General features: G+C 44.0%; 1 protein-coding gene across 2 annotated transcripts; it reads right to left on the minus strand.

Moving 5' to 3' along the window:
* Window positions 1-763: 763 nt before the first annotated feature.
* On the minus strand, window positions 764-10,257 carry LOC143269371 (disks large homolog 5-like). 2 transcript variants are annotated; one of them, XM_076554474.1, is made up of 4 exons: window positions 10,093-10,257; window positions 7,994-8,156; window positions 6,419-6,550; window positions 764-1,938 (listed from the first exon to the last, which is right to left on the minus strand). In XM_076554474.1, exons 1-4 carry the CDS (start codon window positions 10,247-10,249, stop codon window positions 1,899-1,901), a joined length of 492 nt encoding a protein of 163 aa, XP_076410589.1. In that variant the 5' UTR covers window positions 10,250-10,257; the 3' UTR covers window positions 764-1,898. The 2 variants fall into 2 exon arrangements, with proteins under 2 accessions (XP_076410589.1, XP_076410588.1); XM_076554473.1 differs by lacking the exon at window positions 764-1,938 and adding an exon at window positions 4,967-5,368.
* Window positions 10,258-12,239: the final 1,982 nt, after the last annotated feature.

Below are 12,239 nucleotides of genomic sequence, written 5' to 3' on the forward strand. Positions count from 1 at the left end.
AACAATGACAAGAAGAAAAGTAATAACAAAAGTTAACAAAACCTTAAATGAAAATGAAGAAAACCAAAAACCAATGCATAAATATTTCAAGATATAAAACAAAAATATTAAGGAAATTACAGTTTTCTTTGTAATTTCACTATGGAAGCACAAATGATGTAAGGAACTGGCTTATTCTCTGTAGTGAATTATCTTCAGCTACACTTGCCCATGACATGGCGTCAGCTTCAGCACTGCAGTAGAGAGACTCTTGTGCTTTTGGTGTGGTCTGTCTAGATGGCAGTGTGACATAAACACAGTCTTCCTTGTCAGATTTCCCATCACATATGGAGTCAGGATTTTTAGTAATTTGTTGTGTGTTCTCTGTATCTTAGACTTATTTCTGATACAAACTTTTCTCTGGGGATAGTGAGCCAACAGATGTGGATGATATCGTGGCTGGATCGCCTGAGGGTAGGTTGATATTTGCCTCACTGTTGAGTTCAAAGCTGAAAAGAGGTGGCATTTTCTGAGGAGGCCTTGAACCTGGAGTGTAGAATGTCATGCCTTCAAAGTGTCTCTGGCTTCTTTCAGCCTTCTCAGGCTTCTTAACAGGTGCTGTCAGGGAAAATCAGTAAAGAAAATATGATTTAGAAACAGTTTTGCTCTGCCACTGGCATGAAAAATCAGGGCCTATTCATCCCTAGTAAACAAAAGTTAAGGAAGGAAACACACCCCATGATCCCTGACTGCTGGGGATGGGATTCAATGGTGGCTTACTTGCCTGAGACATAGTGTTTCTGCTTCAGCAGCTCCATCTGCAGGAGGCTCTCATCCTTGGCTGTGGTCTGCTCCAGTTCCTGCTGGAGGTTTTCAAACATAGGGGAGGAAGACAGCTGGGACACAAGCCTGAGGGGGACCTGCCATGTCAGCTTTTGAGCCCTCACCAGATCTACTCAGCTAGACAATCAAGCATTACCTTTCAGCTGAGTTCATTCCCTGCTTCCCCAAGGGAAAAGGGTCAGAGAGGTCCTGGGCAGGATTTTTTTTTCTCAACTTTTAAAAACTGCTAGAAGTTGAACTGGAAAATACACACTGTGCTGGATTAGAAGAAACAGCATATTTCTCCAACAGTCCAAAGACATCATTTTGGAGAAATATCAGTATGAGAAGGTCTGAGGCACAGGTCAAGGAAGATGTACCTGGCCTTGATTAGATACCAGGTGAATGTGAACCTCCTGGAAAACTCTATGCCTGCCCTCTAGTGGAGCCTACACAGCAATGCAAAGAAGGCTCGGATTATTCCTACAGCCCAGACCCCTGCATGGGATTAACTTGTCAACTCCTACTCTGTTTATGACCAGTGTAAATCTTTTCATGAGAAACTGATAAATAGTGCAGAGAGCCTGCAATCAGCACTGGGCTGCTGTATGCAAATCTGCCAAAGTGTAGACATTTATCTCTAAATATAACGTTCATGATGGAAAATATAGTTGCAGGAGGACTCACTTTCCTTCATGATTGATGATCCCCTCTAGGTTTCTGGCTGCCATGTGAATATGTGTGAGGAGATCTAATGTTAGAGATGAGATACTTAGAGGATACTGGAGGTCTCAGAAGGGAAGAAGAGGACACAATCTCCTTAAGACCAAGGAGAAACCATATGGCTTCCTGGACATAAGTTCTTGTTGACTGAGCCAGTAAAGACACTCTGAGATGTTCTTTCCCTAGCTGTGGTGGGGAGCTTTGCCAAATGAACAGAAACTCAAGGAGGACAGAGATCCAGGTACAGCGGACCCATTTGGATCCACCTGCTTCTGGAATCCTGGGCTCCTACCTCATCTGGGACACAGTGAAGTGATGCTGCAGCTTTTGAAGTGATGCCAAGTCCCTTTGCCGGGTGAGCAGCTCCTTCTGCTTCAACAGGGGCTGAAGATTTTCCTCAAGTCTTTGATGTTCCTGTTCATTAGAAGATCGTGTTTTTAGGAGAGGATTGTGTGCACCCCTTTAAATATACACCTTTGGAAGCACACACAGACACACACACAGACACACACACACACACACACACACACACACACACGCATGCACGTACACACTCTTGAACACACACATGTAAATGGATCCACACATACAAGCACACTACATTGCATCCATGTTTAGTTTCCCAGATAACACTATTGTAAGAAGAGATCACCTGGGATAGCATGGAAAAGAAAGTTACCTTTCATTAACCCACACCCTCTCTACCCATCGTCCATCCCAGAGGCAGGAAAAGAGAGGATGCTCTGAATACAGGGATGTGGAGAAGATTGTGTACTTTTACTCTGTTTTGATATTTTTTGTTTCATTTTACTTTAGATGTGCGGGTGTTCTGCCTGCCTGTGAGTCTGTATAACACATGCATGCCTGGTTACCTGGGAGAAGAACTCAGTGGGCAGATCAGTCAGTGTAGTACTTACTTTGTAAACCTGTACACAGACAGGAGAACCCCAGGGTTTTTTGACCAGTAAACCAAGCTCTCCTAGCAAGTTCCCCATCTGTGCATTGAAGGGTTAGTTCCCCAGCACAGGACCACTGGATGGCAGTGGACCAGCCCCTTGGTCTCACACAATGCTTCCCAGTGTCCTCAAGGGCAACTTTCTCCTAAAGAAGCTCTCTAAACCACAGGTTGCCTTAGGCCCAAAGCAGTGAGCTCAGAAAACTTGAAAACCTCTAAAATCAGGAGTTTATATTAACCTTTCCTCCAAGTAACATGATTGTGTCAGGGATTTCTTTGAGTAACAGAAGGTTGACGAACTCATCCAAATGATGGCATGTATTATTTCATGGTTCACAATATTCCATGAACCACATTGCATGTTTTCACTCATCAATGATGGGGATCTCAATAGTTTCTATTTGGGAGTGCTGTGATGAGTCCTGTTGTAACCCTGTTGTCCCCAATTCTCTGTGGACACCTACTTTTCATTCTAGAATCAATGGTCCACCTAGAGTCTGCAGTTCAACTTTCTGAATAATTGTACATAGCTACTCACAGGGCTGAACGATTTTACTCTACTAGCAATATCTCAGAATTTTCATTTCTGCCATCCCCCCATTAGCATGAATTTTAACTCAGTATGAAGAAGTTCAGAATAAAAGCAGTTTCTGAGTGCTGCAGACACAGCATGGAGTGGGTGCTTTAGAGTGTGATGAGCCTAAGGAGTGCACTGAGACAGCCTCTTCTCACACCTCAGCATAGCTGTGGGACTTCTGCTGGGCTGAGATGTAGCCACAAGCACCTATGCTGTGCAGAATTTCTCAGAGAATAAAATCCACGCTAAGCTCCAAGGACAAGTTTAGCTTAACCAAGGATAGGCAAAGGTGAAAGGAAAATCGCAGCAGACAATGAGGAGAAAAACAAAAGAGGATTCAGGGAAGTCATCAGTGGTCAGCCACCATTCACCCAGAATAGAGGACACAAACCCTCAGGCAGCCTTTCCTGCCTCTCAGTAGCCTCTTTCTCACATCCATGTACTCCATTAGTTTGTTTTTCTCCAAAGGATTTCTTTGCAGATAAATAATTATGCCTCTACAAATGCCTGCAAAACTTTTACCTTGCATCAATTTTCTGTCTTTAGTTGTTGTTAACTATGTGGACATGCAGAATGATGGACAACACCATCTGTTCTTTGACTGATGCAAAGTGGTACTAACCAGGTTAGGCACAGTACTTTCTCACTGAAGTCTGTCTCCATCATTCTTAAAGATGTTCCATTGTTCCGTGAGTGAGTGAACATACACATAGAGGCTCAAACACATATTTTCATACCCACAAAGATGCACATAAAGACAACACACAGATGACCTGTCCAGCAGGCCAGGTTATTCGAGGTTCTCGAGGAGGGACCACCTGGGAATCAATGGGGGGTGAGAGGGAAAGGAGACCAAGCGCGTGAAGAAAGACAGAGTCAGTCTGAGTTGCATCAAGGTCTCGTTTATTGACTGGGTGTTAGAGCTTATAAAGAGGGCTTCAGGTAGGGAGGGGGAGCAGGAGGAGTGAGGAGAGGACAAAGAAAATTCCTAAGGGAGGGTCAGCAGGAGGTCGCTTTGGTCCCAGGCCCCTGCAGCTACCTGATTTAGTACAGGCTCCAAGAGTTTATTTAATCGTACATTCCTAGGTTAGACTAAGAGCCTCCTATTTACACGAGGCTTGATAAATCGTGGAAGGTTACACAGGTTCAAGACACCGCTGTCCAGAGTAGGTCCCCAACACACGGACACAGACACACACAGACATACACAACACACACACAGACATACACAACACACACCTCAAATCATAAGTGAACAGAACGCAATAAGGAGGACATCAACTGAATGAGGATGGCATTACCAGTTGAATTTAGACTCCTTACACTAGCTGTTTCAAGTGAGACCCACAGTTCTGCTTTCCATCATTTTGAGACTAAACATGCCTGGGGAAACATGCTGTGCTTCTGCAGGCTATGTTGGTGTAGTTGGAGAAATTGTTCTCTTAAAATCTCAAATCTGCCACCCTGACTCCCGCCTGTCATAAGCCCTTGCCACATCCCTGGTCATCCAGTGAGCTTCTGAGTATAAGATCCAGGATGGTAGAACTGGCCAATGCCAGTCACAGGAAACAGTATTGACAAGCTGTTACTTAGTTTCTGTCAGTGTAAACCAAGAGGTTAACCAGGTAAAGAGAACACCATGGCAGTCTGAAAACAAGAGGATAAAATGTCATATGACACCCCAAAAGATGTCCACAAGACCCAGTCATTTGGCTTTTTTAGGGGACGTTCCTCCTTCCATACTGTTTCTACCTCTGATCTCCTATGACCTCTGCCAAACAAATGAGATCCTGATTCTTGAACTCAATCACTCAGATGTCTGTGCTACTCCCTATGTGGCTCCCATCATAACACCGCTCCTTCTGGACTAACATATCAGTAAGTGACAAGTGATTGACCCGTCTCCCTAGGTGGGCTGCAGCTTCTAGCAGAGCAGTAGGGTTTCCTTGGCAGTCATGCAGTGCTTTCCAAGAGGCTAACTCCCCAGAAAGACTTGTGAATGATCACAATAATGAACTATGGATGGGATGGGTCAGTTGGATAAGTGAGTAGATGGTTACATGGGTGTGTGTATATGTATGTGTGTGGTTAGACAGGTGGGCAGCTTGGCCCTGCTGCTTTGAACTATCTGCTGCTGCTTTGTCCAGAGGTCATAGACCTTCTCATGGGCCTCCTCACAGAGCCTCCTTGCCTCCTCACAGGACTCCTGTAGTGAAATCTGCTCCCCCTGCAGTTTTCTGTTGTCCTCTTTCAACATGCTCACTTTTTCCTTCAGCTGAGTCCATTCACTCAGGAGCTGACTGTAGAGGGTGCTGAAATATCACCAAAAATGATGAGCTCCACCTCCATCTGCACTCCTGCCACCCAATACCATCATTCCTGCAAGGTGTCATCTACCCAACCCCAGATCCCTGGGATGAAGCCACATTAGCTATGCCAGCATGACTGAGGTGCAGACAAAAGCCAGAGAATAGCCACATTCGAGAAAGATTCAAACTACTTCTGAATACCCTGACAGCAAAAGGAATAACTCTGAAAACTAGATCCCCTACCTCTCCACCACACACCCTGGTACTCACCTGTTCACAGTATTGAGAAAACATGAGCAGGTAGAGGAAAACCATGCTCTGAGTGGGGACAGAAGACCCAATGGGAATACATTTCATGAACCAGCTCTGTAAGCTCCTGCCAGAGCCACAGAAAACATTCATGGTGAAAACCATGTTTTCTGTCTAGAAGTTCCAGAAGCTGACAGGAAAATGTTGGGAGGGGCTCTCAGACTTTTCACTCTTAGGAGAACTCAGTCTAGGAGGCACAAGTCCAAGAGCTATCAGACAGGCTGCTTGCTAAGAGGTAAACAGGCTAGAACCACAGCCCAACTTTGTTCAAAGGTGAAAAATGGGAGAAGCTGCTGTGGGATGTGTTTCTGTATGCTGTGAATATGTGTTGCTCCCATTGGTTAATAAGGAAGCTGCTTTGGCCTATGACAAGGCAGCATGAAGCCATGCAGAAAAATCCAGGAGAGTCAGAGAAGAAAGTCAGAGGTGGAGGAGATGCCAGCTGCCACACAAGGAGAAACATGCCAGCAGCCTGGCCATACAGCAGTCATGTGGCAAACATAGATTAATATAAATGGGTTAATTTAAGATGATAGAGCTAGCTAGCCAGAAACTTAAGCCATTGGCCATACAGTTTGTAAGTACTATAAGCCTCTGTGTGTGTGTCTTTGGGACCATTTGGCTGCACGAAGTGGGTGGGACACATTCCTCCTGACAGCTGGGTCAGGCAGGACTGGAGAAACTTCAGACTAAAAGAAGCAGTCCTTAACAATTTCAGGGGTCCCATCTAAATTAGGCACTCACCAGTAGGTGTTGGTCTTCTCACTCAGCTCCTTGCACTTGTACATGGCCTCAGTACTCTCCTTGGGGAATTTCTTTACATCTGACTTCATCTTCTTATGCTGTGTTTTCAGCATCTCCAGCTCAGATTTCAGCCTGTGGTAGGGCATGACCCCAGGAGCAAAGAACCCCATGAACACAGGCGGCAGGGACCACATGAATTAAGGTTCTGTTTTGTACTATCCTAGGCCACTGGATGTCACACCCTGAATCCTATGTACTGGACCTCCTGGTGTGCATTAGACTTTGCCTTACTGTCCCAGGGCCAGGAAAGGCTGGGTGTCAATAGAGAAGGAGACAGGACTATATGAGCTCCCTCAGTAGACGTCTAGGGTCAGATTAGCTGGCTAAGAGTGTCTGAGGAGTCTGAGCCACAGATGGGGGTCTATCTGAAATCTGCAATGATTTTTCCCACTGTCTTGAGAACAGAGATTCTTTCTCCTTACTAGGATAACCAGAACTCATGATCTGTAGTGACATAGGGGAGGCACTACATTCAGATGGTGTTATAAACACCCAAGGGGATTCCAATGAGGGACCAGGATGAGCACAAAGGCTGAGAGCAGTGATGATCAATGTGGGGCTCCCTGGCCTCAGCACTTACATCACCAGAAATCTTAAAGACATGTGAATATTCAGACCTACTATCAATCTCTGACTCTCAGCACACAACACGCACAAGCACACACACTGTAAGTGAGCCTCTCAGAGACAGTACAGAACACACTCAACACACAACCCTCAGCATAAGGAGATTTATTAACGCAGCAGGGCAAGCATAGTTTGGGAGCTTGTCTCTTGATCAGGGAAGGCAGACTGCAAGCAGCAGCCTTCAACAGTGGGTTTTTAAGGAGAAAAGGTCTGTACAGGCTGGGTAAATTGTTGAGCTCTGATGGGACAGGTTAGCCAGTGTAACCAAGTAATGAATTTTGATTGTTGGACTTTGGTGTTCAGTTTCAAGAATGAGTCAGTGTCCACAAAATGGAATGAACTTTGGGGATTAATTTAGGACTGTAATCTAATGGTTTATCAAGGGAGAGACAAGTGAAAAAGGTAAGACCTGCCACTGCCATGTTTGCAACGTTTGACCCCTTAGAGAACACTTCACACACATAAATCCACAAACAGTTAGGATATCAAAGAAATGCATGTAGGGGGCAATGTCTCATAGTATAAGGAACAAGACCAGAGAGGAGCAGGGATGAACTCCAGGCCTTCCAGACACACAGATGGACCGAGTAGGACCACAAGGACTTTCAGGCTGTTCCCAGAGCAAAAGGCAAAAATATAGTCAAATATAAACACTCAATCCAGAGCACCAAGCATCTCCTAAAAGCCAATGTCTGTCAAGGCCTCTTGAAATGCATGTTGTGATCTTACACCCATTGTGATTCAGGCCACAGCTCTGCCTTTTCATTTGGAGGAATCAGAACAGCCTGTGTCCTATCTTACTCATACAAGCTTCAGTTCTGCCTCTCAGATGCACTCAGGACACAGTAGGGTCAAGACAGTCACCAGAGAACATGGCATGATGAATACCTGTTGTTCAACTCATTGTTGTTATAAAGGGTGAGGAATTCAAGCAGTTCATTCCTCTCTTTGGTCATCATCTGTAGCTGAAGGGTCAGTTTATCCACCTGGTTCAGCTGCTGCTCCTGCTCAGTGAGGAAGAAGGGTGTGGATGATGCCTTCCTAGTAGTGCCTGTAGGTACATAAACACAGTGAATTTGTACTAATGAATGGCATAGGTCCAAGAGAGATCATGTGGAGTCCCAAGAGGAGTCCTGAGGAAGAGGAAATGCATGAAACCCAACAAAGGCCCAAAATTCAGAGCAGATATCCTTAAACTGGGGGCCATAAGCAATGTGTCTGTCTCCAATCTCTGAGGATAGATATATGCCTCAGGCCCTACTGCAGCCCCACTGTCCCTGAAAGGCATAAGCAAGGCCAGCCATGTTGGTTTGGAATTGTCACCTGATACCTGATGTGATGCAAGAAAGTCCTGGACTCCCTGGTGATTTGTACCTCCCCGCCCGATAACCTGTGTGCAGGACTAAAAGCAAGTGAATGTCTGAGACATGGGTACATGGATGGACAGTTTTGTTCTCTGGTATTTATATCAGATATCCATGAAACCTACAGAAATCCACTGAGGATAAAGTGCAGCAACATCCTACCCTGATAACTCATTAGTGGTTCTGTGCCTCCTTTGGCATTCTTTGCCAATCAGAATAAAATGAAAAAGGTCCTAGCACAGCACTGCATCCTTGACCATTCCTGGCCCTCTGCCAACTAACCATTAGAAACCACCACTTTGGATCTGCTCTTTTGGAACCCAGAGAAGCAGCATAGACGCATGACTTCAGATGATTACGGCGACTGAACCCCATTACTAGAAGGTCCAGTTCTGGCCTCAACTCTTCCCTAAAAAACCAGAGATCCCTCTTCCAGTCAGTATGCTCAATCTGGCCAAATGTTGATTGGTGAACCCTATATGCACTTAATGAATGTCTCAAGGGAATTTGGCATTGTAACAACACTGGTGATTTCACAAAAGATGCCAAGGGCTCTCCTGGATACAATAGAATTTCCAGAGAAGAGACTGTTAGGGTCACTGCCAAAAGCCTTCACCTATCTGATAACAAACTCTTGCCCAATTCACCAAAAGCCAAGCTGACCTTTCCAGGAGCCTTCCCTGAAACACAGGGGAAGGCCTTCAGCACCTTCTCCTTCCAATCCAGATCTTTCTGATTCATTAGAATCTAGTTCATTCTAACTCAATAGTTCATCATGTATGGAGGGCAAGACTCATTTTCCAAACTATGCCCAGAAATGGCTCTTCTCATCCTAATGATCTCTAATTAACAAGATGAGAAATAAAGGATGCTAAGAAAATAGCTCCGTGTAATGGGGAAGGAAGGTCAGTTCCTCGAGGTGAATAAGCACATCAGAGAAGATCTATGGGGCATTTACAATGTATGAGGATGGTGGAGGATTATGTGGGTCCTGTCAGAGCAATGATAAGTCCATAGGTAAAGATGAAACTTTTACCAAAAGCGTCAGGAGAATACATTCCATCCATCATGATGTTAGCAAAGTTGTTATCAACCATTGAAAGGTGTGACTGAAAATAGCTATGAACTGGGCATCCACAGGTGAGCCCTCTGACACCAAGAACAGATACTTACAGGAAGAGTGATGTCCCAGTCCTGCACTCAAGGTAGAGAGCAGACGACTGGCTAGTGAGAGGGCAGGAAGTCAGAAACCATAGGGATTACTGACATGAAGCAATACTTGGTAGCTCCTGCCCTGCTAGTGGTTGTTATTTAAAATGTGAGAGCCTCTAGCTTTGGCCAGGGGACATTACTCTCTGTTATTAGTGACACACACCAAAAGACATCCAGTGTGGGTGAGTTGCTGGGCTGATACTGAAACCTCTTTAGTCCCCATGTGCTTCCTCCACACTCAGAGTGAAAGCTGAGGGCCCTCAACAGAGCAGCTGCAGCCTTTACCATCCCTGGCTTCTCTGCCAAACTAACCTTGAAAATCCTCAACTTTGTTCGGCTCTTGAGGAACTCAGAGGAGCAGGTCAAGCCTTCCTCCTTCAGGAAGCTCCCCATCCCTTTCCCAGGACTCACTGCGCTTTCCCCAGGACCATTTATTTCTTGATGTGTGACATGGAGACTGAAGGCCATCTTCCTTCTGCCTCCCTTTGGTCTCCCTGTGCTCTCCATCCTGTCTTCCAAGAATCCTGTTCAGTCTATTCAGCATGTCTGTAGGTGAAACACAAGACATTGCACAAATGCCCCAATGACAGTTGGTGTTGCCACAACACTGGTGACATCACATGGCATGTCAAGGCCCTCCAGGATACAGTAGAATGTCCATGTGTTGATGTCACCTAGTATAGCTATTTTATCCCTGTTACATACCTCACCCAAAAGTGACTTGAAACCAAGGTGCCATTTTCAGGAGCCTCTGGATTCACAATGGAAGCCTTTAGGTAGATCCTCCTTCCAAAGCCAGAAATCTAGGCCTCTGCTTCATTAGAAACTTTATCTCAGTGAAGTTGAAAGCTCATTTTGCATGCACTGTCCAGGGTTGGATTTTTCCCTTCCTTAAGATTAATAATCAATAATTTGAGAAAGAAAGGATGCTTAGAAATGAGGTCAGCGTAAAGGGGAGTAGTAGGGATGAGACCTCTGAAGTGAATATTCACCCACGGAAGATGCTCAGAATTTTAGAGATTGGTAGGCTCAAAAAAAGTTACATTGTTAGTTATGAATATTCCCCCAGTGTCAGTAGAGCTCACTCACACTATGAGATTGTTAGTGAGATGGTATCTTAGTGTCATTTGATTTGCATTTCCCTCTTGGCTAAGGATTTTTAGCAATTCCTTAAATGTCTTTTGGCCATTTAATATTCTTCTGTTGTGAATTCTCTGTTTAGATCTGTACCCCACTTTTTAAGTTGGATTCTTTGGTATTTTGATGTCTAGTTTCTTGAGTTCTTTACATATTTTGGAGATCAGCCCTCTGTCAGATGTGGGTTTAGTGAAGATCTTTTCCCATTTTGTAGGCTGTCATTTTGTCTTGTTGACCCTGTCCTTTGCCTTACAGAAGCTTCTCAGTTGCAGGAGGTCCCATGTATTAGTTGTTGCTCTCAGTGTCTGTGCTACTTCTCTTCTATCAGGTTCAGTGTAACTGGATTTATGTTGAGGTCTTTGATCCATTTGGACTTGAGTTTTGTGCATGTGCACAGATAATGGATCAATTTGCATTCTAGCATGTGTGAATGCCAGCACCATTTGTCAAAAACCCTTTCTGTTTTTCATTGTATAATTTTAGCTTCTTTGTCAAAAATCAGGTGTTCATATGTCTTTAGATTAAAGTCAGGGTCTTTGATTCAATTCCATTGATCTATGTGTCTATTTTTATGCCAATACCAAGTTGTTCTTAAATATAGCTCTATAGGAGTCCATGAGGTCAGGGATGGTGATGCCAGACATTCCTTCATTGTACAGGATTGTTTTGACTATCCTGTGTTTTGTTTTTCCATATGAAGTTGAAAATTGTTCTTTGAAGGTCTGTGAAGACTTTTGTTGGGATTTTGATGGGGATTAAATTGAATCTGAAGATTGCCTTTGGTAAGATCGCCATTTTTACTATGTTGATTCTACCTATCCAAGAGCATATGAGAGCTTTCCATTTTCTAATATCTACCTCAATTTCTTTTTTAAAAACTTAAAGTTTTTATCAGATAGGTTGCCCCAATGAATTTTTGTTGTCTTTGGCTATTGTAAAGGTGGATGTTTCTCTGATTTCATTCTCAGCCCATTTTATCATTTGTATATAGGAGGGCTACTGATTTTTTTGAGTGTGTTAATCATGTATCCTGCCACATTACTGAAAGTGTTTATCAGCTGAAGGAGTTCCCGGGTGGAATTTTTGGGGTCACTTATGTATACTGTCATATCATCTGAAAACAGTGAATGTTTGACTTATTCCTTTCCAATTTGTACCACCTTGTTCACCTTTTGTTGTCTTATTGCTCTAGCTAGAACTTCAAGTCCAATGTTGATAGATATATAGAGAGTGAGCAGCCTTGTGTTATTTCTGATTTTAGTAGAATCCCTTTGAGTTTCTCTTCATTTAGTTTGATGTTGGCTGCAGGCTTGCTGTATGTTGCCTTTATTTCAATTAGGTATGTTTCTTGTATCTCTGATCACTCCAAGACTTTTATCGTGAAGGGATGTTGAATTTTGTCAAAGGACTTTTCAGTACTT

Source organism: Peromyscus maniculatus, chromosome 18 (genome assembly GCF_049852395.1).
Source record: "Peromyscus maniculatus bairdii isolate BWxNUB_F1_BW_parent chromosome 18, HU_Pman_BW_mat_3.1, whole genome shotgun sequence".
Classification (NCBI taxonomy): Eukaryota; Metazoa; Chordata; class Mammalia; order Rodentia; family Cricetidae; genus Peromyscus; species Peromyscus maniculatus.

Excerpts from the sequence above, each read along its gene's own strand:
- LOC143269371 (XM_076554473.1), bottom strand. The coding sequence starts at position 10,249 with ATGTCTTGTGTTTCACCTACAGACATGCTGAATAGACTGAACAGGATT. Across the intron at positions 6,551-7,993 it reads AACAATGAGTTGAACAACAG|GCTGAAATCTGAGCTGGAGA; the intron begins GTATTCATCATG and ends GCCCTACCACAG. Across the intron at positions 5,369-6,418 it reads GAGAAGACCAACACCTACTG|CACCCTCTACAGTCAGCTCC; the intron begins GTGAGTGCCTAA and ends GTGATATTTCAG.